The sequence below is a fragment of the Schizosaccharomyces cryophilus genome (genome assembly GCF_000004155.1).
Source record: "Schizosaccharomyces cryophilus OY26 unplaced genomic scaffold supercont4.9, whole genome shotgun sequence".
Lineage (NCBI taxonomy): Eukaryota > Fungi > Ascomycota > Schizosaccharomycetes > Schizosaccharomycetales > Schizosaccharomycetaceae > Schizosaccharomyces > Schizosaccharomyces cryophilus.
This window is the reverse complement of record NW_013185632.1, coordinates 3,550-27,986: the sequence shown is the minus strand read 5'-3', so window position 1 is coordinate 27,986 and position 24,437 is coordinate 3,550. Positions and strand designations below refer to the sequence as shown.

Below are 24,437 nucleotides of genomic sequence, written 5' to 3'. Positions count from 1 at the left end.
AAAGATCTACTTACTATTCATTAAAGGTTGCTACATTGGTGATATAAGTTTGTAGACATTATTAGAAAATTCATTACGACTTTCACGATGTATACTAGTGCTAGTGCCTATTTTTCAACAAAGCCTGATATTAGAATCAATCCAAAATTAACGGATCAAAATTTTCTAATTTTTTTGAAACCAAAACTGTCAGCTAATACTTGCAAGTCGTTCATCTGCTCTAAGAAAAATTAGACAATACGAGTATTGAACTACTTAGAATTCGAGGTGTTGGATGTAGTCTCCCCACGACGGGAGCTTTCTGCTAAGATTCGATCATAGATTGAACGTTGTTGCATTAACCTTGGCGTCCACTCAACGCCTTTGTATTCCAATTGAGGGATATCCTCATTACGAATGACCGAACCAATGGACATGAAGAAACCGAATGTAGCGGCAGAAGTAAGCATATACTGACCCAAAGTTCTTAAAAAACCGCGTGGACCAGGACCATATCTTAGCACGGCCATGCCACCGAAAAGGAAACCAATACCAAGCCCAGCAGCCGACCCCATAATAGCTCCCATCTTTACTACATAAATCCGTTAGAATTATAACTTACATTATTTCTGACTTACACTTATCGCTTGTAGAAGGCTGAACAGCTTGCATTCTTGTTATATAGTATCGGGTGGTACTTTTGTTTAAGAGTTGGCAGTTTCCTTGTTTCAGGTAAAGGGTAGCTTCAAGAAAGAGCGAAAGACCAATAAAGAAATCGAGACGTATTACAAACAGAAAGAGGATTGTTAATGAAATCAAATAAATTTGATTTGAATAATACAAAATAAAACTTGGGTCCTTTTGTACTTATTTACAGTTTATTGAATTTTCAGGGAAGGCTTCTTTTGTTTACAATTTTTTTCTGTTTCATATAAGTTGCCAGCACTAAAACTATTGGATATCATAATTTTTAATCATATTTTGAGCAGTTACATCTTAACAACCTATGAAAGAAGGGGATTGATTTTGTAGTGCCAAAACTGAACATGAATAAACAAGATAAACAAGAAAAACAAGAATCAGAAACTGAGTGTAAAGAAAGAAAGGTATTAACATGGCTTCTTATGTATCTCATGAAGGGGAAATTTACATTGCCCACTTGAGGAAGAAGAAAGATTATAACCTTCAACTAGGTCAGTTGTTTTTACAAATAGCCCTCATCTGACAATTGAGAAAGAACAGTAAAAGTGACTTCGGATACGGTTTCATGGGGATCAATGTTCACTTGAACCCAATTAGCTGGGATTTGAATTGACTTATCAGCATCAGCCAAAGAAACAACGACGGCAGCACCAGCACGTTGAAGTTCCTGAGCGTAAGTTAAGGAAGTAGTGTCCAAACGGGAGACAGAAGTTACGTGACGACGACCATCTTCATTGAGAGCAGAAATCAAGGCACTAGGGACGAGCTTATCTGCAGTAGCAGGAACGGCCAAAACAAAACCCTGAGCATATTTAGGAGGATAAGATTGACGCAAGATGGATACAACTTGAGGGTAAGAAAACCACTCAGGAATATGAGCACCTACGAGAAGGCGACGACGAAGTTCAGTACCACTAATGTTTAGAGTGCGAGTACCGGGTTCAACTTGATCGACGGGCTTGTAGATGTCCTCATCAGGCAAATAAGTCATCATTTGGAAAGGAACAATGCTGATTCCAATTTCGTGAGAGTATTGCTCAACCAAGTATTGCGCGTCATAAGGGCCATAAAAGTCTTTGCCTTGACTGTTCTTTCCAGGACCAGCATGGTCACGTCCAATAATGAAATGGCTAGCGCCATAGTTCTTGCGAATGATGGCATGCCATAAGGCCTCCCGAGGACCAGCCATACGCATAGCTAATGGAAGAAGAGAAAGTTTAGCGGAACCCTTGGGGTAGCGTTGAAGAATAGCTTCGTAAACACGAACACGGGTGAAGTGGTCAATATCACCTGGCTTGGTCATACCAACAACTGGATGGATCAACACACGAGCAGAGTGTTGCTTAGCGGCACGTACAGTAAGCTCACGGTGAGCACGGTGCATAGGATTACGAGTTTGGAAAGCAACAACACGGTTCCAATTATTACGCTCAAATTCAGAACGGAGCTCAGCAGGGGTATAGCGGTAGGCAACGAAATCAAAATGGCGTATAGGGTTAACGGCTTGAAGCTTACCACCAAGATAAACATTACCAGCAGTCCCAAACAAGTATTCTACTGCAGGATGCGCGCGGTCATTAGCGCCAAAAACCTTCTCAGCCTCGACAACCTTATCGGGAACATACTTGTCTTCAACGGTGAGGATAGCAAGAATCGTCTGTTCATCTCTAGGATCCAAAAGAGCAATACGCTCTGAAGCATTAATGGCACCGGCTTGGCTCTCACTAACATCGAGGGTAACGGGAATAGGGAATACTGCGCCGGACTTCAAGCGCAAGTTATTTACGACACTTAGATAGTCCTCTTCAGTCATAAATCCTTCCAAAGGACTGAAACCACCATTTAAAATAAGCTCAAGATCGCAAAATTGGCGTTCCGTTAAAATAATCTTTTGCAAAGATGCTGCTTCCTTGTTGAGTTGCTCACGAAAAGGAGCGTCTCTAGCAAAAATATCTTTGAAGACAGTTTGACTCATGATGTGTTTTCGTTTCTATTCTTTTTAAAAGGGTTAATAATAGAATGCAATTCGTAATCTGCTAGCTAAGCTCCGATGAAAGGAAAAATATTCTTATAAAAAAGGAGGGAGTTAAAGGAAGACGATTCTTATAGAGCTAACACCCAAAATTAAATACTCTTACAATCCATTAAATTCTGTCATAATTTAATTAGGTGATTTTGCAATTGAATAGTCACAATGTCGTGATTATTCTTGTATTCGTTTAACGGACTTTTATTTCAATTTATTAACCTTGAAGCGACCGTTTATGTTCCGTTGAGTTACTTATTTAGAGAATTTGCTACTTGAAAGAAAGAAAGAAAAGAAAGAAAAGAAAGAAAAGAAAAAAAAAGCCACTTTTGCATTTTCTGTAATTGTCTTTTAATGAACGTCTTCCTCTTTTGTCGTGCGAGCGATATTCGGTATAAGAACAATTTTCTCACCTTGTACATTTTTCTTTCTTTCCTACCCAACAAACATCCCAATATAGCTATTTCCTTAATCATTCTCCATATGCTTTTAAACGCGAATAAGCATATGCTACAATAGATTATGCATATCTTTTCATGGTTGAATATATGCTTTAATGTAATATTTAATATGCATCATATGCCTAGAATAAATATGCACTGTTATAAGAAAAAAGTTGTTAGAATAACTAAAATATATTTAAAGGAGTTTTTCACCAAATTCATAAATAATAAAAAACATAACTGACACCTCTCCATCATCCTTCCTATTACGACGCTTACACTGTTTTACCTGTCTTTAGGGTATAAGCAACTTGATTAACGATACGAAATTCTATCTCATTAAATTAACAAACGAGACTTTTAGAAGCCATTAACAGCGAGAACCAGGTTTCGAATTCGATCGAGCGCGTCATATTCTGTCAGTATTGACATACGCAAACCTGCAACTTTTTTTTTCTGTCTTCACCCACTTTCCCCATTTCTTCCATTTTACCCTCTTTTCGCATCCCTTTTTCAAAACATTCAGTACTTTATATATATTCTTTAAAGTATTTAAAAAGATAATTCGAGCTATCCAAGATGCCACCTAAAAAAGCAGCAGCACAAGGAAAAGGAAAGGCCCCAGAGCCCAAACCCAAAAAAGACCCTTCGAAAAAAGTTGCAGACGCCACCTTTGGTCTCAAAAACAAGAATAGGTCTACCAAGGTACAGACGAAAATCAAGCAAATAGAACAAAATGCAAACAGTACCAACAGCAAGGAGGCCAAACGCCAGGAAGTCATGCGTAAGCGTCGTGAAGAGGAGAAGAAAGCGGCTGAACAGGCAAAGGCTGAAGTTTCTGCCTTATTTAATGCTATACCCAAGAAAAATAACGGCGAACAATATGTTAATCGCAAAGAAGAAGTCAAAGAGTCTCAAAAAATCGACCTTTACTCAGATGTTCGTGACATACAAACGGATTTGCCTCCTGAAAAACGCCCTTGGGTAAATACTGACATTGTTTGCAAGTTTTTCTTGGAAGCTTGCGAACAAGGCAAATATGGTTGGCTTTGGCAGTGCCCTAACGGCAACATGGCTTGTATCTACAAGCATTCTTTGCCTCGTGGATACGTTTTGGCCCGTGATAAGAAGAAGGGTGACAATGAAAAGGAAGAGATTAGTTTGGAAGCATTCATTGAAATTGAACGTTATCGCTTAGGTACCAATCTCACTCGCGTTACCGAAGAGAACTTTAAACAATGGTGTGATAAGCGCAAAGACCGTTTGGCTAAGGAAGCTGAAGAGCGCCGTAAAAACCGTCCCACTGGTAGAGGCAACATGACTGGTCGTGAATTCTTTCAACGTAATAAGGGCAAGGTTAAAGAGAACCTTGATATTGAAGGCGAAGAGAACTGGGACTTTTCTGCTCTTCGTCGTGAAACAGAGGCTTTGCGAGACACTCAAGAAAATGACACTGCTACGTCTGCCGCTTAAAAAAACGGTTTTGTAAACTTCAGTTTTTTTTTTTTTCAAGTTTTGATATTCCTTATCTGAAATTTAAAAAAATCTTGATGGTTGCAGTGTTTTGGAATGACCCTATTTACTGGAACTTTTATTTATCTCTTTTTTTTTAAAAGAAGGAAAAAGAATAGGTTCATTCGTTTGATGGGTTTTTTGTTTTATTGTTAATATTTCTATGGTTCTATAAGGAGTGGTGATGTTAATTGGTTGTCTATGTTGTTTGTATTGGCTTTTTATATGGGTATCCTACTGAGTTTTCATTATGTACAGATGGAGGACAACATTTTTTCGCACATAAAATTAAAGTGTTGGAAAGTCGGATAGCGTTAAAAAGCCGAAAGAAAGCGATTTTGTTGTGTCTTAAAAAGTATTACAAATTCGACTCTTGTTTGTTTATGCTTCGGCGTTATAATGAATGTATTAGAAAATAAATTTTTATTCAAGTTGTGATTAAATTTTTGGTTTTTTTTTTGAAGTTCCTGACCCTTAACTATTTGCATTGACATTGACCGTACACATGTTGGTAAAAATTTCCCAATTTTCCAATTTTGCATACTTCCTATTTTCTTGCCCACAAGGAACCAAGGAATGCACTTCCAATATGCAGACGTAAAAAAGGTTTAAACAGGTTTATTCTCTAATGAAAAATTATTCTGCATAGTATTTGCCTTTCGTCCCTAAAACAGTAGTTTACCAGATAAAACTTTCACCCTTAACAACGTTTGTTAACCACTTTCGTATTGCGAGTTGCGTAACATATCGTTAAACCGAGTGATGAAAGAGACCATGTAGTGTTTGGCTTGGCATCTGTTGATTCATAAAGATTTCTATGGAATTTGGCATGTTAGCTATGAGAATAACAGCTACAGAAAAGTCATGCGATATATAAAAACATAAAGATATTAAGAGATTTATGTATAAAAAATTAGATGTATTATTTTTGCTAGTTACGATATTGGTGTTACCTATAAATTTCAGTACTAAGTTGACTTGCCTTTAACCATATACTGAAAATTAAGATGTCTAACGTTTTCTTTGACATTATTGCCAACGGCCAACCCTTGGGACGTGTTGTCTTCAAGTTATTTGACGATGTTGTCCCTAAAACCGCTGCCAACTTCCGTGCTCTCTGTACTGGCGAAAAGGGTTTTGGCTACGCTGGATCCACTTTCCACCGTGTTATCCCTCAATTCATGCTCCAAGGTGGTGACTTCACTCGCGGCAACGGTACCGGTGGTAAGTCCATCTATGGTGAGAAGTTCCCTGATGAGAACTTTACTTTGAAGCATAACAAGCCCGGTTTGTTGTCCATGGCTAATGCTGGTCCCAACACCAATGGATCCCAATTCTTCATCACTACTGTTGTCACTCCTTGGTTGGACGGTAGACACGTCGTTTTCGGTGAAGTTACCAGTGGCATGGATGTCATTAAGAAGGTTGAAAGCTTAGGTTCCAACTCTGGTGCTACTCGTGCTCGTATTGCCATCGACAAGTGCGGTACTGTCTAATTTTCTTTCTGTTTGTATGATGATTATGAACGAAAAGTGAATAATATATGATTTTGCTGAACAGTCGCTAAAAATTCGTTGTACATATAGGCATTCGTAGTCTTATAGAGAACCTTGATAAATTGTACAGTAAACTCCTAACGGTTTCCAGACGAAACCGAGATTTATTATTCTTAAAACTTATTAATGCCTGTGTTTATGGTAGGGTAAAGTAAAGTAAAGTAAGGGAAGGAAACCAAAAATCCGATATCATATAAATGGTTCTTTACGTAGTGTCAGCGTATCATGCCTTTAGGTTTGTAAAGTTAGAATTAAAAAGTCGTTTCTTTTTAAAGGAAAATAAAATACTAATGATTTGCCAAAGCAATAGCGACGCGGCATTGGATCGAGTTTAGTAACAAGTTGCTAAACTGGGTTTCATGATCCGCAAGTCTTTCTCCAATTTCCATTTGATAATGCTTTCGCTTTCGATTGCATGCTTGAGTCTCCCTTCGAGTAGTTTGGATCTCACGTTCTATGTTTTGCAAAGTCTCTTCCAGTGACCCAATATGATTCATCCAAGCACTTTCACCATGCTTTCTCAGCAACTCCAGATTATCTTCCCGTGATCTTAGGTATTCCAAAGCTACTGCTGACTGAATTAGGCTTCCAGGATTCCCTGGAGCTTGTAAATTGATGTAACGGTTTATATCAATAGACTGTAATTTCTCTCCGCGGCCGGCTGCTTGAACAGCATTTTGCATTCGCTCAGAAATTTTGAATGGCGTAGTAAAATCATCAGGAGAGGGTTTTGGAAGTCTTATCCCACCAGACTTTACTACCTCGGCTTCTACAAGCTGCATTGCTTCTCCACGATCTTGCTCTTGGTACCATTTTTCATAATCTAAACCGAATATTAGAAAAACAATCAATTAATAGCTTTCACATACAAGGAAGTGCATCTAAAAATGGATGCAGCTCCATTCTATCAAGAAAAATTGCTTTCTTCTGGTATGGAAAATTTAATAGCTTTACAAGGTGTTTAGGGATAGCTTGAATAAAGGTCCCAGCCAACAGCTAAAAAAAGAGAGAAAAGTCTTTTCTCTATATATTAAATACTTGAATAAAATTTTTATTAAATCATGGAAGAATAATAGGATTCCACGAGGGCTTACTTATGAATCCCTCATCCCAGGTAGCCATCCATGCTAAGTCTTTAGAGTTCATTTGGAAGTCTTTACAATTAGCGTTTTCAACAATATGATCCAGCTTCTCACTTTTAAAGATTGGGGATATATTTCGTTCCAAGCAGTAGCGCAGGAGGATCTGTGATGGTGTCCTCTTATATTTGGCTGCTAGGTCTAAGAGACGATTATCGTCAAGGCGTTGTCCTGTAGTAAGAGGAGAAAATGCCATGAGAGCGATTCCATGAGCCGAACAATATTTTTGTATTTCTTGCCTGCTATTAAAAGTGGATAATTCGATTTGATTAACCGCTGGCAGTGGAAGTTTAGAAGCAGCAATCTCTTCTAAATGATGAATGTTATAGTTGGAGACACCTATTTCTTGAATGAATCCTTCCTCCTTTAATTTAACGAGTGCACGCCACGATTCTGTTCGCCGCTCAGGCCATTTGGGCGAATGAATTAATACCATATCCAAAGAAGGCCGGTCCACACGTCGCAAAGACTGAAAAACCGCCTTCCAAGTTCTGTCAAATCCTTGCAAGGAATCTGGTATTTTTGTAACTAAAGTAATTTCATCTCGTTTCACATACGGGTGGTTCGTACAAAAGTCTTGAATTGCACGTTCACATTCTCGTTCGTTGCGATAACTTATTGCACTGTCAATTAATCGTATACCAGATAGCAATGCTGTATATACTTGTTCATAACACTCTTTTAGTTGGTAAACTCCGAAACCAAGCTGGCTACGGCAGTATAATGTATCTTTGCTCAAGTTCATAGCGAGCGCTGGATCTCGCGAACTTTAGTATAAGAAACGTAGAAGAGTGATTGACGAGCGTTGACTAAGACAATAAAGAGAAAAAGAAAAGTATACAATTCATTAAAAATTAAACTGACTTTCTATTCAAACGTAAGATAACTAGGCCAGACTAACTCATCTTCAATAATTCTTTTAACTTTTTGTGAAACATAACGCTCCACTTTGGCGACATTTTTTAAGAGCTGTCGATTCGATTCTCCAATAACGCTTTCAATTTTGAGATTCTTTATTACGCTAGAAGCATTTTCTTCTGAACCATGAGCCAAAGTGTCGACGAAGCAAAGATGGGTACGAGAACCCATTTTCGCCAACACAGCGGTCGCGTCAATGGATATTTCCTTAAATACTAGTTGAAAAGGAAGACTGACAAACTCGGAATTAGGATAATTAATAGATATACTTGCTTCCAAACTCAAACTAGCATTCCCATCATACTGTACACGGATGGTCACTTGAAAGTCATCTGAGTGGTTTCGTTCCTCACGGCTTTCCGAAGCTAATATAGGACGTTCTCCTCTAAGAGGACTTGTGAGTCCACTGGCTGAAATAATCCCAGGTGTACTAATCGCTGGATGAAAATAAGCAAGCCTCGGAAACCTATACTCAGCTCCATAAGGAGGTAAATCAGAAACTGACGTTGAGAAATTCGTTCTGAAAGAAGTATTACCTTCTAGTTCATCATTCACCTGGTCCAAAACTTCATCTTCGTAAAACTGAGGGTCTGGGTCTCCTATATCCTGAATATTTATTTGAGGTGGTATGTCACCGAAATGAAACCCAGTAACCTTGAGGTTTTTAATATAGCTTGGCAGGTCTAGCTTTGAAACTCGATCTTCTAATATATGAAAGAGCTTTTCTTCTAACTCTGAATCAAGCTTGGACCATTCAAATTCAATAGACATTGGGCTTTGGACTTTGATGAGTTAAATTATAAACTGTCAATCAAGCCTTAGCTTCATTTGAAATTTCCCAGTAATCTTTAAGCTAGGATCTATAAACAAGCCTCTACCGATTTATACGGAAAGAGAACGAAATCAATAAATGAGGTTTCAAGGTAGATGGTTCGTATAATCAAAGACAGAACACATTCGTGTATATGGATTTTAGCTTATACGAACTTTCTTTCTCTGCATCCACCTTATGTTTATGATTCCTATAATATTATGAACCGAGAAAAATGTTCAAGGCTTTTTATAAGATTATTACAGTAGGGCATTGTTGTACATGTGATTCAGAAGAAGGTCTCAATCAATAGTCAATTGATTTATTTAAAAACTCTTAATTCTTTTTGTAAGCTTCTTTTGTATGGAATTATCCTGGAATTCTGATCGTAGCGTGTAGCATTTGTTTGGGTTTCGAGGTCATATAAAGTATCCCTCTCCCAACATATCTTGAAATCATAGTTACTTTAATAATAACCTTACCCGTAGGAAGTGCGTTAGTTTTAATATTTTTTAAAACTTAAATTGCTTTCCGCGTAGTTGCAGCTATATTGCTAGCAAGAGTTTTCGTGGCACGTCGCGTCACCGACATATTCAGAGCCATACATAAGGAACCACAGCTCATAATTCATACATATCAAAATGGAAAACAGTGAAAAGAACCTAGAGCTAGAGAGTGAGGCTGACTCTTACTTGTCACGTCCAGCAATTGACGACATAAACAGTATACACTCAGAAGAAGCCCAGATTTCTAAAACTGAACTTCCTCCTACACCTTCACGAGATAATTCTGAACTTAAGCCAACTACTCCAAATGCTTCACAGGACAGTTCTGACTTACCATCGTTATCAAACATAGAAAAACATACTACAAATACCCAATTAAACCCACCCAACCCAAGAAAGCGTGCTAGGGAAGCAAAATCCGTTTTATTAAAGCCTTTTAAAAGCCCTCTTAAGTACCCTGCTACACCGAAAACAACCCCTGGAACCTGTAAAGTTGCTAATTATGCATCTGACGAATTGAAATCTTCTGATGATGTTTTATCTGATCCCATTTCATCTCCTTCTCGTCCTTCCCCAAGAGTAATTAAGCGAGCAAAGAAGGTATTTCGGTCACCAATATCTGCAACGAATAAAGTACAAAACGATCCAGAAGTTGCTCGTCTTCTCTCGGAGCGTCTAAAACTCGAAAAGGACGTACGCAACCTTCAAGAGCAGTTGACAACTGCTGAAGCCGCAGTAAAAGTTGAATTAAAAAATGAAGATAAAGATTTGGAGGGTTTGGTATTTAAATGGAGAGGAGTAGCCCAAAGAGCAGCACAAGTTCTGTATCGACCTATGGCGGAGCGTATCCGTTTAGCTGGTGGAGTTACTCAAACATATACGATTCAAGAAGGTGAAAATAAAGGAAATATAGAAGAAACCCGATCTGAGTTTTCAATGGGTATGTTTTTACAACAATTTGGCGTACCTTTTGACTTAATCGCTTACGATGAAGAGTTTGAAGATTGGAAGGGTTAAATTGATGTGTAAAAAGTACTTCTGTATATATATATTGTTTATGATACTGATGATTGTCTGTTTATTACGAAAAGCTATTAGCCTTATTTTATAAACTTCAAATACCCAACTAATGTCCTATGCAGTTATTAAAATTAATTTAAGGCACTTACGTTTCGTTTTCTTCTAAAAATATTATTTATTTTAAATACTAATAAATAATCTTGAAATAATAGTCTGTATAACAAAACTGGTTCATATCCAAAATAATATTATAGGATTTCTTCTAAAACTAAAATCATGTAAAGCAGAGTCATCGTGCACGTATGAAAAGGAAAGAATAAGAACGAACGGAAAAAGAAAACATATATAGAATAGTTACATAAGTTTAACCATCGAATGGAAGCCTATCGATATTCTCATTTTGCGTTTGGTTATCCACCTGCACTTGATGACTTCTCAATTGTTGATGACGCTTCATCAAGATATAACCGACGATAATTACAAACAAAGTTACAAACAAAGTCTCAATAAATCTCCTATCCAACGAATTCATATCGAACGTCGAAGTTAACGTATCCGAAGATTTTGTGGATGGTTCTGGAGTCATAGACTTTAATCCGTCTGAATTTTGGGAAAAACTTTGAAGAAAGGAGTTATCGAGCAAATCAATATTCTTTTTTGGGTGATCCCGTGAGAAAATTGAATTGAGAAACAAAATAAATTTTTGAACGCTCTTTAAAACACCCATAATAACCAAACCCATAGCGTGATATACTACGGAAAGCTTAGTATCAGGATTGGTTAACTTCATTCGTAGTTTAGCCAAGAGAATAGCAAGTAGACCTCTACTACTCAATTCTAAAGAAGTGTCGTAATTTTTTTTTGCCATTTCAAAATCTACTGGAACACAACGTCCATACTCATGCATCTCACCTAGACGCCAGTAAGCTAACGAAGAACGATCCATTGTAGCTTGAGTATATAAAGAGAAAGCCAAACAAGAATCTCTGGGTGTACCTAGTCCAAATTGATTAAAGTCAGCAACCTTTATCATCGAATCGACATGATGCCTTACGGCGGCTCGAGTATAATAAGTGAGAGCTATTTGTGCCTCACGATAAGTGGTATTGGTGAACGGAAAAATAGCGCTCTTCAAGTAGGACTTGGAAGGGTCGGTATTTTTACCTGCCAAAACTTGCGACATGGGATTCCCTAACTCAGCAGAAAGTCGAGTAAAAAAATACTTCACTTTCGTATCCATAGACAAAGCCCTAAAATCAAAGTACATCTGCAAAGTTCTACTGATAAAGTTTTCATAAAATAAGATTGCTTTTTCCTGATCGATATTCGAGTAGATGTAAGCAAGATATAAAGCTGCTTCTAAGTGAGATCCTTCGAATGCCTTTTTGAAATACATTAGCGCTTCCTCAATGTTGTTTTTAGAGAACGCAAGTTTTCCTAAAATTGTATATGCAATGGGATCCATTTGAGAAAAAGCGTTATGCAAAAGCTGCTTTGCTTCTGATTCGTTTAAAGGAACTTGATAGTTCATAACATACAAATATGCAAGGGCTGATAGAGAAGAAGAATGGTTCAAAGATCTTCCAAAATTAAACCAGTTGAAAGCAGCGGTTAGATTTCGTTTTCCAAAATCGCCATGTAATTCCATACATCCGAGATTAAAAGCAGTATTGGCGATGCTGTCCAAATCCTTCATTGCCTTTTTGGGTAGACCATTCTTATTCAGGTCGTACATCTGATCTATCGCTTTTTTATAATCTTCAGAAATACCTGGATAAGCGAGCCGAAGAGCAGATAGATAGTGCTTCACTGCCAAAGCGGGATTCTTTGGTTTGCCTAAATGACCACGGTGATATACAGCGGCCAAATGAAAATGTGCCGTTATATTATTTCCGTTCACTGCATAGTCTTTTAAATATTCAAGCATGTCGTCTCTTATATGTAAAATGCTCGAGTCCGAAGAATATCGTCCATAAAGGTCATAAACATCAACAGGGTAATCTTTTTCCATATCTCGAGCGAAATGTGTTAGAGGACGGACTAAAGAGGTTACTTGCTCAGAAACTTGACGGTAGTAGCTAATTCCTTTATCCAGTTGTTTGGGAGTGCCAATTCCTGCAGAATATCGATATCCGAGAGCAAGTAATGCATATGTATAGTTTTGTTTTGCCGAAAACTCCAAGTATAATGTTGATAACGACTCATCATGGGGCAACTGAATGATAAGTCGATCATCAGGACCCATGGCATACAGCATTCCCACTAAAAATTGGGACTTTGGGTCACCTGCTTTAGCATCGTACAGAAGTCCTTTTGGATTGTTAACAAATGTCGTTGTAGCATTTGTAACCAGATCTAACAATGGTTGAATATCATCTGCAACTCCAAATAAATCAGCTTCTGTTGAATTTGCTGATGTAGCTTTCTTATCGACGGGATCGTAAGAGAACGTTAACCTTTCACCAAGCGCACATTTTTGGAAAGAATACGACAAACAAAATATTAATATGAATAATAGCATAGGCTATTTCTAGATTTCTAAGCTAATGTAAGCTGCTGCGGTAAAATGTTCATCATTAAGATGTGAATATATGTAGGCGAGTGACGATGTTACTTTGTAAACAAAACAAAGTAAAAATCCAACTCACTCTCCAAACTCAGCATTAAATGTCAACATGGAAGTTTGAATTCGTCAGTGAAACTCCTTTACTATGCAAGCCAACTTTTATTTGGACTTTCATTCACTACGTATATTGATAGAGTAGAGAATCCGTAGATGGAAAGATATTATGTTTACACGAGGAATTGAAAGGAATCTTTGCCATTTACAAATGAATACATTTTACATCTAAAAAAATTCAATGTTACAGTAAATTAACGCTCATTCATACAATCCCAGTCAAGCTTTCACTTCTATTTCAAGAAAATTGGAATAACGAAGCATCGTTTCGTTTCGGTAATATATATTATTTTCGATGGCAGTACTACCGTCATCTACGAAGTATCCTTTTACAAATAAGGTATCCGACTTCACCACCATGTCTAATTCTATAGTGGTAAGCTAATATGAATAACTCTGACTAGTTTATTGACAAAATTTTAGGGTGAAGTTTATCAGCATGTCATTCTTGATGTAATTGCAAATTCAAGAACAGATTTTGAGGAAAATGGTGTCGATGAAGCCACGCTTCAGGAATTGCAAAATGTAAGAAATATTTGAGAAAATTATTGATTTTAACTTGTTAGTTATGGCAAGGAAAACTAGTAGCCACGAATGTCGCTACTTTTCCATGGGCTCAAGCCCCCGTTGGAGCATTTCCTATTGGTCAACTATTTGACCCTGTCAGCGGATTACGGACTGATTCTTTGGACGTTGCTGCTGCTGCTGCCGGCGCAACAAACTCACCTATTTTAAATAATATAGCAGCTATACGGGCGGTTCAGCAAATGGATTCTTTAGCTCAGCAACACGGTGGTTCTGGTTTTTACCCTTCTCCTACTTCGTCAAGTCTAAATCAAACAAATCAACCAGATACTTCCGCTGAAGGGTCATCGCTTTCTGATCTTCCGAATAATATGAGTGCTCCATTTACCTCTTTTAACAAAAGTACCTCTTTACAATTACCATCCAATCCAAATCCCGAAAGCTCTCCTAATTTGTCCGCGAGTGTTGTTTCGCCTCCTTCTGATAGAGGGATTCCTTTAGATTCAAATTCATCTAATAATAACGCCTTTGGCGGGCTTTTATTGCCTAACCAAAACGCGGTAAAAAACGAACCGACTGAGGCGTCACAGTTGCAGCAAGCTTCAGAAAGCCGTGAAAATAAAGATATACCACAGTCGGACGGTACCATATTAGAGGACGATGTGGAGTCAACAGTATCCAAAAAGGACAAGTATGGGTTGGCTCATTTCGCAGATGAAAGGATTAGGGAGATGCTTGCAAATAATCGGGTATTACAGATAGATGGTACTTTTGATGATAATGAAGATGATAAAAAACCAAGCCCTGGCACTCCTTCCGATGAAGCCATTAATTCTGACCTTGATGATCCTGATTCAGAGGAAGCTCCAGAAGCAGAAGAAGGATCTGACATAGGGCAAGCAATAGTACTTTGTTTATATGATAAGGTGAATCATCACAAAAACAAATGGAAATGCGTTTTTCGCGACGGTATTGTCGGCGTGAATGGAAAAGACTACTTATTTTTTAAAGCTAATGGAGAGTTTGAGTGGATTTAAGCATTTTTCGTTAGTCCTTAAACTATGATATATTTCTTGTTCGTGATGCTTGTTTGATTTTTGAAGTTGTCTAGCGTACTGTATATGAAATTTGTGTCTATGAATTGCCTCATATTGCATTTTAAAGGGTTTATAATAGATGAGTTTTTTGTCAATTAGAAGTTTATATAGGTTAAATATTATCTTTGCAAATTGAGAACTAGGCAGTGTTGATACTCGTAAACATTATATTATTCATTCAAACACCAGGGGTGGCGTTGTAGTCTACATTCTCTAATGAATTCGTGCCGTATAACGGACTTGTATTCATTATTTTTTCATCTTGACTTATGAAAACAGAATCCGGCGGTCGAAGACAATCACTTTGTAGTCGCCTATAAAATAAGGGCTGCAATTTCTCTAACCATAGTGATCTTTTATCCATTAGTGATTTTATAGTAGCATATGAACTTGTTGCAGATGCATTTATTTTTTCATTAACGATCCTTTTCTTCTTTACTTTCAGAGTTCTGTTTCGTTTCATATATGCGTTTTCAATCTGCTTATCGAGGTCGTCTAATACACTTGAAAATTCTTGAAACGCCATTTCCTCAGGCAAAAGTTCTAAAATCTTTTGTTTCCGTTGCTGATTTGCATCTTCAGTTTTTTTCAGGCGATCTTGTAGTGATCTTAAAGTTTCAGATATTTGGTCATCTTGCCTTTTTGTCCAGTCAATATCATCATCATATATAACACCCAAAGACCGAAGACGATTTCGAAGCCTTTCTTCATAAAAAGAAAAGTCAGATTCGCATAGAATTGATAATTCATCATTCATGCCATGTTGCTCCTCTTTCTCATTATCAGTCTCCTCTAGACTCTCCTTTTTCACGTGGGAATCCTTAGCATTATCAGTTCCATTTACGATTGAGTTGACTTTATTTTTACTAGATACATCATCATCAGGAAGCAACGATGCAAGTAGCCTTTCTGTTAAAGGCCCGCAGCTAATATCCTCGCCTACTGTATCAACTTCCTGAAGCAACTCTAAAGAGCCATGAGGTACCGTTTTGAGATTCTGGTAAATTGAAGCAGCGCAAAGTTTACCAATATCATCTTCTTGGGGAACTTCAGGATATCGTTCTCCCAAAGGCGGGTTCTGATAACTTTTTGAAACATCCGAAGTTTCTCGTAAAAAATTCACGTCCTCATCATCAAAACTTCGAAAATAAGGATCTAAAAAAGAGTAGAAAGTAGATATTGAGATTTGGTTGTTCGGTTTACTATTGGAAAAGTCTTCTGTAACAGGGGTACCGGCAACTAAGCATCGTACATCTTTTTTTGGGAATGAAGAAATACATAACAGTTCCTTCTTTTCTTCATAAGTCATATGATCGTCGACGATGAAAGATATAAGAGAACCAGTGGCAAGTTCATTTGCAGATTTATAACAAGCTCCGACTTGATCATCTTTGCTTTTAACAGGCAGGTCTATATTTTCTTGGGAGATTTCTAATCGCTGTTCATCGGGTTTCTCCTCAATTACAGGTTTATCAACTTTATCGTCTGTGGGTAATCCCTTACGCTTTTTCAATATTGATGGACTATCCTGAGTATTAAACGCCGAGGAGAACGTTCGTTTTTCCTCTTTTTCTTTCTCTTTCTCTTGATCTATTTCAGAAGAAACGGACGATCGATGAACTGAACTTGGGGAAGCAGTAGATGGCTGTTGTGGTGACTTAGAACTTTGCAATTGCTCCTCAAATGTAGAAAAAAATTGTTCAGATTTATCATTAAACTTTGATATCTTTTGAAGCTCAAATAATAGCTTCCATAGCATAGAAACATCGGGAACAGATCGAGAATTGGAAATCTCATTAAGGGCACTCAAAAAATTTTCCGATTCGATTGAGATATTATTATCTGGAGGACTTACAGCAGAATCATTATCAGGAACTGTTTTTTGGTTAAATGACATAACAATTAACAGTTTTCTTATTCAACAAATTTAAGACATCGACTGCTCCCTCTTTACAGACGGCGTCTGTGGAACAAATTTCAGTTCGTGGTTGATTTCGTAATACAATTTTAAAAATTTTAAAGTTGCACTACGCTATAAGCTGCTATTAGTGAAGTACTGTTCGCTGTCGGAAATTTCATTTCTGATTATCTTCATAAAGAGTTTGTCAGTTTTGTAGTTATTATATACTTTTAAAATTCAGGTGCAAACTCATCGAGGCGATATACGTCTAATAGGATTCTTTGGTTGATAGCACTGGAAAAACCAATAAAAACTAAATGGTTCTCTGATTATAATTTAATAATCAGAACTAAAGTTCAGATTGGATTACTATTCCTTTAAAAAACTATAGGTAATTAGGTTAAAGATATCTGGAGAAATACTTTATTACACCATTTCAGCCTGTTTATACATTTGTTCTATTAGTGAAATTCGATTATATTGTACTGAAACCTTGTAACGAATTTTCACATTACTTATTATATCAACGAGTTATAGGCTTCACCATTAGTTGGTCTGCCACGCGTCCCTAACATTACTATGCCAACTTGCTTTTTTACACACCTTATAATAAAGGAATACAGCCACAACCGGTTACCACCACCAAAAAATTCGTACACCCCTTTCCTTGCTTTACGGACTTTTGGTCGCTAAAGAATTGCTAAGAAAATAGTAATTTTTTCATTCTTATACCTTTTTTCATAGAAAACCTGAAAATGGCAGAAGAACACGGAAATCTTCAAAAGGTATGTTTTCATAAGTATAAGTAAAGATAGATGAGTCAAGTAGCAACTTGTGCAAAAAAAATAATTTCTTTATTCAAAAATTACGATGTTAACAAACCTATCAGCTCTCAAGCTCGATTTCTAAACTTGAGGATGCTTTTAAACTGGCTTTGGGAGCATGCCAAGATATCAAGGAATACCTCCCAGTTCTCATTGCTGAAAAGGGGGATGTTAGTAAACCCCAAGGAAAGGCTAGCAAGAACGAAAACTCCAAGCAAAATGTTAACAAAGAATCATCCACAGCAGCTGCCAAAGATACTACTACTGTAGAAGCACCAGTCCCTTCTATTTCCGCTGTGCAAGCTGGTTCTTCTGTAAACGAACCTGTGGCTAGTGTTTCCCCTACTCCCAACAAGCGTAAAACCAGAGACCCAGCTCAACCAAAGCGTCCCCCTACAGCTTATAACTTGTTTCAAAAGAGCCAGCGTTCTGAAATTAAAGATTCTTTGGGTGAAAAAGGAAATGATGTGAAGGAAGTTAACAAAGCAATGCACGAAAAGTGGACGTCTTTAAGCGAAACTGATCGCAAGCCTTTTGAAGAAGAAGCCTCAAAACTTCGTGAAACTTATGAAGCTGAAATGTCTGCTTTCCAAGCTTCTAGAGAATCTGTTTCTTCTCCCGCTCCTGCAGCAGCTGCCGATGGTGAATCACAAGAAGCAAACTCAATTGCTGTCTCCATGCCTACCACTCCTGCTAATAACAATTATATTGAATTTTCTGAAACCAGACCTTTAGCACAGGCATCAATGTCATCTCCAATCACTGCTTCTAGAAAACAAAATAAGAAGAAGCGTTCAAGCAACAACGCTGCTGCCGAATCTCAAACCCAACCAGATGACGCATCTACAAGTGCTGAGAAGGCTGAACCTAATCCTTCTCCTTCTGCTGGGAAGCGAGATAAGAAGAAACGCCGTAAAAGCTCTGTAAATCCTAACAGTGCTCCAACTGCCGCTACAGCTTCTATTTAATCGGTTTTAAAAGTTCCTCGATGGGGAATTTTTGTATAACACTCGGCTATTTTAATTTCTTACAACTAGAACTTTATTTGCTAATGTTACGTTTTTAGCGTACAGGAAATCTTTTCATAGGTTTTTATCATTTTGTATATATCAATTGTCCACAAACCAACTTTGCGGCCCTTAATTACTAAGACTTACTTTAGCTTTTAATTTCTGTAAAGTACGTATGCTTTATGGTTTGTTATTGATTAGTGATATTCTTGTGTTTTTATGAAGGATCTGGTTGCGCTCATCTCCGTATTTATAATCCATACGTTAAAGTAATATCATTGTAAGTTTTGTTTTTGGTAGAAGAAGTTTCAGAAATGCAATAGGTGGCGATAACTACATTACCGAGATTTACGGAGTTCGTTATTCGGGGTTTGTAAGGGTTTCTATTATCAATATTAAATTTTTCTGAAGACGTACAACCACCTAATCTTTGCAACTCAGGTAGAATGAGCGGGATTCAGGTAAGGTAGCATTTTTTATTGTTTATTAACATGCAGTTTTCACCTTCATCTGTCCCCCTTCGGTATGAGATTAATTTGAAAGCTTTAGGGTGATAAATTAACATTTATAGCCGGGTCGAAGAGGTCCAATTTGGAATCTTGTCTCCGGAGGAGATTCGGTCCATGAGTGTCGCGAAGATTGAAGTAAGTTTAATTATTTCGAGCTTTCATATTAATTATTTTAGTTTCCCGAAACCATGGACGAAACTGGTCAACGTCCTCGAGTTGGTGGACTTTTGGATCCTCGTTTGGGCACCATAGGTATGGGAGATCCTAATTTCTTTTGCGAATATATGTTAACATGGAAAAGATCGTCAATATAAATGTCAAACATGCGGCGAATTGATGGCTGAATGTCCCGGACACTTTGGTAAGATTCCTAATGGTAGCTGTATATTGATTGAATGCTAACTTTGTTTAGGTCATATTGAACTTGCTAAACCTGTATTCCATATCGGATTTTTGAGCAAAATCAAAAAGATTTTAGAGTGTGTTTGTTGGAATTGCGGAAAGCTGAAAATTGACCCTGTAAGTACATAAAGACACCTTTATTTGACATAATTATTAACATAAATTCAGTCAAATCCGAAATATCAAGATACACAACGATACCGTGATCCTAAAAATCGACTTAATGCGGTATGGAATGTCTGTAAAACAAAAATGGTTTGTGACACTGGCTTGTCCGGTGGCTCGGATAATTTCGATCCTAGTAATCCTACAGCAAATTTGGGTCATGGCGGCTGTGGAAGCGCCCAACCTACAATTCGCAAAGATGGATTAAAGTTGTGGGGTTCATGGAAAAAAGGAAAAGACGAATCCGACCTTCCTGAAAAACGTTTACTTACTCCCCTCGAAGTACATACCATATTTACGCATATATCTTCAGATGACTTAGCACGATTAGGGCTTAATGAACAGTATGCACGGCCAGATTGGATGATTATTACTGTTTTACCAGTCCCCCCGCCCAGTGTTCGCCCGAGTATTTCAGTGGATGGAACTAGTCGTGGTGAAGACGATTTAACGCATAAACTATCCGATATTATAAAAGCTAATGCCAATGTTCGGCGATGTGAGCAAGAAGGAGCACCAGCACATATTGTTTCAGAATACGAACAGTTATTGCAATTCCACGTTGCCACGTATATGGATAATGAGATTGCAGGCCAACCGCAAGCTCTGCAAAAATCGGGTAGACCTTTAAAAAGTATTCGCGCTAGACTAAAGGGTAAAGAAGGACGTTTGCGTGGTAATTTGATGGGTAAAAGGGTTGATTTTTCAGCCCGTACTGTCATTACTGGTGATCCAAATTTATCATTAGATGAATTAGGTGTTCCGCGCAGTATTGCAAAGACATTAACTTATCCTGAAACGGTTACTCCTTATAATATTTATTACCTTCAAGAACTTGTCAGAAACGGTCCAGATGAACACCCTGGAGCCAAATATATTATCCGCGATACGGGTGAACGAATTGATTTAAGATATCACAAGAGAGCTGGCGATATACCTTTAAGATATGGCTGGCGTGTTGAGAGACATATTCGAGATGGAGACATCGTTATATTTAACAGACAACCATCACTACATAAAATGAGTATGATGGGACATAGGATACGAGTTATGCCCTATTCAACGTTTAGACTAAACTTGTCTGTTACATCACCATATAATGCCGATTTTGATGGTGATGAGATGAATATGCATGTTCCCCAATCCGAAGAAACACGAGCTGAGATTCAGGAGATAGCTATGGTTCCCAAACAAATTGTTTCACCTCAGTCAAATAAACCGGTAATGGGTATCGTACAGGATACCTTAGCCGGTGTCCGAAAGTTTTCATTACGTGACAATTTTTTGACTCGTGAGGCTGTTATGAATATTATGCTTTGGGTACCAGGATGGGACGGAGTCGTGCCACCACCGGTGATTATAAAACCTAGACCTCTGTGGACCGGCAAACAAATTTTGAGTTTGGTAATCCCAAAAGGTATCAATTTAATGAGGGAAGATGACAAACAAGGCTTGTTAAACCCATCGGATTTGGGTATGCTAATTGAAAACGGAGAAATTATCTATGGTGTTGTTGATAAGAAAACTGTGGGAGCTTCTCAAGGTGGTTTGGTACACACAATTTGGAAAGAGAAGGGACCTGAAACATGCAAAGGGTTCTTTAATGGTATTCAACAAGTTGTAAACTACTGGTTATTACACAACGGATTTAGTATCGGTATAGGTGATACGATAGCAGATGCCGACACTATGCGTGAGGTGACTAGGACCGTCAAAGAAGCTCGTTCGCAAGTTGCAGAATCAATTCAGGATGCCCAACACAATAGACTTAAACCTGAACCTGGTATGACATTACGTGAGTCTTTTGAAGCTCAAGTGTCACGAATCCTTAACCAAGCCAGAGATAACGCTGGTAGATCCGCAGAGCACAGTTTAAAAAATGCTAATAATGTCAAGCAAATGGTGGCGGCAGGTTCAAAGGGCTCTTTTATTAATATTTCACAAATGTCAGCTTGTGTAGGACAGCAGATTGTTGAAGGAAAACGAATTCCTTTTGGCTTCAAGTATAGGACCCTTCCACACTTTCCTAAAGATGATGATTCACCTGAATCTCGTGGTTTCATTGAAAATTCATATTTACGTGGCTTAACTCCACAGGAATTTTTCTTTCATGCAATGGCCGGAAGAGAAGGTCTCATTGATACCGCCGTGAAGACCGCGGAAACTGGCTACATTCAACGTCGTCTTGTAAAAGCAATGGAGGATGTGATGGTTCGGTATGATGGTACCGTACGTAATGCAATGGGAGACATCATTCAGTTTGCCTACGGTGAAGATGGTCTCGATGCGACGCTGGTTGAATACCAAGTTTTCGATTCTTTGCGATTATCAAACGACCAATTTGAAAGGAAATATAAGATTGACTTGATGGAAGATCGTAGCATATCTCAGTTTATGGAAAACTCTATTGATAATGATCCAGTTGTGCAAGACTTGCTTGATGCAGAGTTTACACAACTCTCGAAGGATAGAGATCTTCTATGTAACTTTATTTTCCCTAAAGGTGATGCAAGATGGCCGATGCCGGTCAATGTGCAACGAATCATTCAAAATGCTTGTCAAATTTTTCATTTAGAATCTCGCAAACCGTCTGATCTTTTGCCTGGAGACATAATTCAAGGCCTAAATGAGCTTATTAATAAACTAAAAATATTTCGTGGTGATGACCGGATCACCCAAGATGTGCAGAATAACGCCACACTGCTTTTCCAAATTCACTTGCGCTCGAAGTTTGCTGTTAAGCGTGTTATCACTGAATATCATTTGAATAAAGTTGCGTTTGAATGGGTAATGGGTGAGGTTGAAAGCCGATTCCAGCAAGCAGTAGTAAGTCCGGGAGAAATGGTGGGTACTTTAGCTGCACAATCTATTGGTGAGCCTGCAACACAAATGACCCTGAACACTTTCCACTACGCTGGTGTTTCATCGAAGAATGTCACGTTGGGTGTTCCTCGTCTCAAAGAGATTCTTAATGTTGCGAAGAATATTAAAACACCGTCTTTGACTATCTATTTATTACCGGACGTCGCAGCTAACATGGATTTTGCTAAGAACATTCAGACTCAGATCGAACACACCACTCTGAGTACAGTTACGTCAGCTACTGAAATTCATTATGATCCTGATCCTCAAAATACTGTAATTGAAGAGGATAAAGATTTTGTTGAAGCCTTTTTTGCTATCCCTGATGAAGAAGTTGAAGAAAATTTATGGAAACAGTCCCCATGGTTATTGAGATTGGAGCTTGATCGTGCTAAGATGCTTGACAAAAAGTTAAGTATGAGTGACGTGGCAGGAAAGATCGCAGAAAGTTTTGAACGTGATCTTTTCACGATATGGTCTGAAGACAATGCCGACAAGTTGGTAATTCGCTGTCGTATTATTCGTGATGACGATAGAAAAACTGAGGAGGATGACAATCTTATTGAAGAGGACGTCTTTTTGAAGACAATTGAAGGACACATGTTAGAAAGCATTAGTTTGAGAGGTGTTCCTAACATTACACGTGTCTACATGATGGAGCACAAAGTTATTCGCCAGAAGGATACTGGTATATTTGAAAGAGGTGATGAATGGGTTTTGGAAACTGATGGAATCAATTTGACTGAAGCAATGGCTGTTGAAGGAGTTGATTCCTCTAGAATATATTCAAATTCATTTGTTGAAATTTTGCAAATTCTTGGAATTGAGGCTACTAGGTCTGCCTTGCTTAAGGAACTCAGAAACGTTATTGAATTTGATGGATCTTATGTAAATTATCGTCATTTAGCTCTTCTTTGTGATGTGATGACTTCTCGCGGACATCTAATGGCAATTACACGTCACGGTATTAATCGTGCTGAAACGGGTGCTTTAATGAGATGCTCTTTCGAGGAAACTGTTGAAATTCTAATGGATGCAGCCGCAAGCGGAGAAAAGGATGACTGTAAAGGAATATCAGAGAATATTATGCTCGGCCAGATGGCACCGATGGGTACTGGTGCATTTGATATTTATCTCGATCAGGGTATGTTGATGAATTACAGTCTGAATGCTCCCGCCGCTTCGATAGCCGTAGGTGAATACGGAAAATCACAAATTCCTGAGGGTGCTGCTACGCCTTATGAGCGTTCACCGATGGTTGATTCTGGTTATCTTAGCTCCTCTGATGCAGCTGCGTTCTCACCATTAATTCAAAGCGGACCCGAAGGTCGAGATGGCTTAGGTGAATATGGAAATATGCTTGGTGCTAGTCCTTTCCATTCTGTTAAGTCTCCTGGCTATACCAGTCCATTTTCAAGTGCTATGAGTCCTGGATACGGCTTAACGTCTCCCAGTTACAGTCCATCGTCCCCAGGGTATTCTACATCTCCTACTTACATGCCTTCTAGCCCGTCATATTCGCCTACTAGTCCCTCTTACTCTCCTACCAGTCCTTCTTACTCTCCTACTAGTCCATCATATTCTCCTACTAGTCCTTCTTATTCACCCACCAGTCCTTCCTACTCGCCTACTAGTCCTTCTTACTCTCCTACCAGTCCTTCCTATTCACCCACCAGTCCCTCTTACTCTCCTACTAGTCCTTCCTATTCCCCTACCAGTCCTTCTTACTCTCCTACTAGTCCTTCCTATTCCCCTACCAGTCCTTCTTACTCTCCTACTAGTCCTTCCTATTCACCTACCAGTCCTTCTTACTCTCCTACTAGTCCATCACTATTCTCCTACTAGTACCTT

At 38.3% G+C, this 24,437-nt stretch overlaps 13 protein-coding genes across 13 annotated transcripts; 6 read left to right on the top strand and 7 right to left on the bottom strand.

The window, feature by feature from the left end:
- Positions 1-35: 35 nt before the first annotated feature.
- SPOG_04465 (membrane protein Mgr2) lies at positions 36-725 on the bottom strand. The gene is made up of 2 exons (XM_013170543.1): positions 618-725; positions 36-571 (listed from the first exon to the last, which is right to left on the bottom strand). Exons 1-2 carry the CDS (start codon positions 649-651, stop codon positions 252-254), a joined length of 354 nt encoding a protein of 117 aa, XP_013025997.1. The 5' UTR covers positions 652-725; the 3' UTR covers positions 36-251.
- Positions 726-794: 69 nt separating this feature from the next.
- On the bottom strand, positions 795-3,134 carry SPOG_04466 (sulfate adenylyltransferase). The gene has a single exon (XM_013170544.1). The coding sequence runs from the start codon at positions 2,654-2,656 to the stop codon at positions 1,184-1,186; it is 1,473 nt and encodes a 490-aa protein (XP_013025998.1). The 5' UTR covers positions 2,657-3,134; the 3' UTR covers positions 795-1,183.
- Positions 3,135-3,558: 424 nt separating this feature from the next.
- Positions 3,559-5,456, top strand: SPOG_04467 (mRNA export protein Mep33). The gene has a single exon (XM_013170545.1). The coding sequence runs from the start codon at positions 3,730-3,732 to the stop codon at positions 4,621-4,623; it is 894 nt and encodes a 297-aa protein (XP_013025999.1). The 5' UTR covers positions 3,559-3,729; the 3' UTR covers positions 4,624-5,456.
- Positions 5,457-5,576: 120 nt separating this feature from the next.
- Positions 5,577-6,358, top strand: SPOG_04468 (cyclophilin family peptidyl-prolyl cis-trans isomerase Cyp2). Its single transcript, XM_013170546.1, has one exon. The coding sequence runs from the start codon at positions 5,670-5,672 to the stop codon at positions 6,156-6,158; it is 489 nt and encodes a 162-aa protein (XP_013026000.1). The 5' UTR covers positions 5,577-5,669; the 3' UTR covers positions 6,159-6,358.
- SPOG_04469 (splicing factor Cwf7) lies at positions 5,587-7,233 on the bottom strand. Its single transcript, XM_013170547.1, has 2 exons — positions 7,088-7,233; positions 5,587-7,041 (listed from the first exon to the last, which is right to left on the bottom strand). The coding sequence occupies exons 1-2, from the start codon at positions 7,119-7,121 to the stop codon at positions 6,506-6,508; spliced, it is 570 nt and encodes a 189-aa protein (XP_013026001.1). The 5' UTR covers positions 7,122-7,233; the 3' UTR covers positions 5,587-6,505.
- Positions 7,234-7,253: 20 nt separating this feature from the next.
- On the bottom strand, positions 7,254-8,121 carry SPOG_04470 (xylose and arabinose reductase). Its single transcript, XM_013170548.1, has one exon. It carries the CDS (start codon positions 8,100-8,102, stop codon positions 7,278-7,280), a length of 825 nt encoding a protein of 274 aa, XP_013026002.1. The 5' UTR covers positions 8,103-8,121; the 3' UTR covers positions 7,254-7,277.
- Positions 8,122-8,196: 75 nt separating this feature from the next.
- On the bottom strand, positions 8,197-9,389 carry SPOG_04471 (Mdm10/Mdm12/Mmm1 complex subunit Mdm12). Its single transcript, XM_013170549.1, has one exon. It carries the CDS (start codon positions 9,044-9,046, stop codon positions 8,225-8,227), a length of 822 nt encoding a protein of 273 aa, XP_013026003.1. The 5' UTR covers positions 9,047-9,389; the 3' UTR covers positions 8,197-8,224.
- Positions 9,390-9,526: 137 nt separating this feature from the next.
- SPOG_04472 (swi five-dependent recombination repair protein Sfr1) lies at positions 9,527-10,842 on the top strand. Its single transcript, XM_013170550.1, has one exon. The coding sequence runs from the start codon at positions 9,728-9,730 to the stop codon at positions 10,607-10,609; it is 882 nt and encodes a 293-aa protein (XP_013026004.1). The 5' UTR covers positions 9,527-9,727; the 3' UTR covers positions 10,610-10,842.
- Positions 10,843-10,976: 134 nt separating this feature from the next.
- On the bottom strand, positions 10,977-13,133 carry SPOG_04473 (HRD ubiquitin ligase complex subunit; the record flags this gene model as incomplete). The annotated part of the gene is made up of 2 exons (XM_013170551.1): positions 10,977-11,449; positions 11,525-13,133. The coding sequence occupies 2 exons, from the start codon at positions 13,131-13,133 to the stop codon at positions 10,977-10,979; spliced, it is 2,082 nt and encodes a 693-aa protein (XP_013026005.1).
- A 470-nt stretch (positions 13,134-13,603) lies between these two features.
- On the top strand, positions 13,604-15,059 carry SPOG_04474 (transcription factor TFIIA complex large subunit). Its single transcript, XM_013170552.1, has 3 exons — positions 13,604-13,668; positions 13,716-13,817; positions 13,859-15,059. The coding sequence occupies exons 1-3, from the start codon at positions 13,651-13,653 to the stop codon at positions 14,852-14,854; spliced, it is 1,116 nt and encodes a 371-aa protein (XP_013026006.1). The 5' UTR covers positions 13,604-13,650; the 3' UTR covers positions 14,855-15,059.
- SPOG_04475 (SAGA complex subunit Ngg1) lies at positions 14,986-16,912 on the bottom strand. Its single transcript, XM_013170553.1, has one exon. It carries the CDS (start codon positions 16,809-16,811, stop codon positions 15,093-15,095), a length of 1,719 nt encoding a protein of 572 aa, XP_013026007.1. The 5' UTR covers positions 16,812-16,912; the 3' UTR covers positions 14,986-15,092.
- A 533-nt stretch (positions 16,913-17,445) lies between these two features.
- SPOG_04476 (HMG box protein) lies at positions 17,446-18,902 on the top strand. The gene is made up of 2 exons (XM_013170554.1): positions 17,446-17,599; positions 17,704-18,902. The coding sequence occupies exons 1-2, from the start codon at positions 17,570-17,572 to the stop codon at positions 18,604-18,606; spliced, it is 933 nt and encodes a 310-aa protein (XP_013026008.1). The 5' UTR covers positions 17,446-17,569; the 3' UTR covers positions 18,607-18,902.
- Positions 18,903-19,094: 192 nt separating this feature from the next.
- On the top strand, positions 19,095-24,431 carry SPOG_04477 (RNA polymerase II large subunit Rpb1; the record flags this gene model as incomplete). The annotated part of the gene is made up of 7 exons (XM_013170555.1): positions 19,095-19,109; positions 19,146-19,171; positions 19,220-19,292; positions 19,334-19,409; positions 19,459-19,518; positions 19,570-19,676; positions 19,728-24,431. 7 exons carry the CDS (start codon positions 19,095-19,097, stop codon positions 24,429-24,431), a joined length of 5,061 nt encoding a protein of 1,686 aa, XP_013026009.1.
- Between the last annotated feature and the right edge of the window lie 6 nt (positions 24,432-24,437).

Bases quoted from the DNA above. Each gene is read 5' to 3' on its own strand.
- SPOG_04476 (XM_013170554.1), top strand. From the start codon at position 17,570: ATGGCAGAAGAACACGGAAATCTTCAAAAG. The intron at 17,600-17,703 runs GTATGTTTTCAT...CAAACCTATCAG, and splicing joins AACACGGAAATCTTCAAAAG to CTCTCAAGCTCGATTTCTAA.
- SPOG_04469 (XM_013170547.1), bottom strand. From the start codon at position 7,121: ATGGAGCTGCATCCATTTTTAGATGCACTTCCTT. The intron at 7,042-7,087 runs GTATGTGAAAGC...TATTCGGTTTAG, and splicing joins ATTTTTAGATGCACTTCCTT to ATTATGAAAAATGGTACCAA.
- SPOG_04471 (XM_013170549.1), bottom strand. From the start codon at position 9,046: ATGTCTATTGAATTTGAATGGTCCAAGCTTGATTCAGAGTTAGAAGAA.
- SPOG_04468 (XM_013170546.1), top strand. From the start codon at position 5,670: ATGTCTAACGTTTTCTTTGACATTATTGCCAACGGCCAACCCTTGGGA.
- SPOG_04465 (XM_013170543.1), bottom strand. From the start codon at position 651: ATGCAAGCTGTTCAGCCTTCTACAAGCGATAAGT. The intron at 572-617 runs GTAAGTCAGAAA...GGATTTATGTAG, and splicing joins GCCTTCTACAAGCGATAAGT to TAAAGATGGGAGCTATTATG.
- SPOG_04472 (XM_013170550.1), top strand. From the start codon at position 9,728: ATGGAAAACAGTGAAAAGAACCTAGAGCTAGAGAGTGAGGCTGACTCT.
- SPOG_04475 (XM_013170553.1), bottom strand. From the start codon at position 16,811: ATGTCATTTAACCAAAAAACAGTTCCTGATAATGATTCTGCTGTAAGT.
- SPOG_04470 (XM_013170548.1), bottom strand. From the start codon at position 8,102: ATGAACTTGAGCAAAGATACATTATACTGCCGTAGCCAGCTTGGTTTC.
- SPOG_04467 (XM_013170545.1), top strand. From the start codon at position 3,730: ATGCCACCTAAAAAAGCAGCAGCACAAGGAAAAGGAAAGGCCCCAGAG.
- SPOG_04466 (XM_013170544.1), bottom strand. From the start codon at position 2,656: ATGAGTCAAACTGTCTTCAAAGATATTTTTGCTAGAGACGCTCCTTTT.
- SPOG_04474 (XM_013170552.1), top strand. The intron at 13,818-13,858 runs GTAAGAAATATT...TTAACTTGTTAG, and splicing joins CGCTTCAGGAATTGCAAAAT to TTATGGCAAGGAAAACTAGT.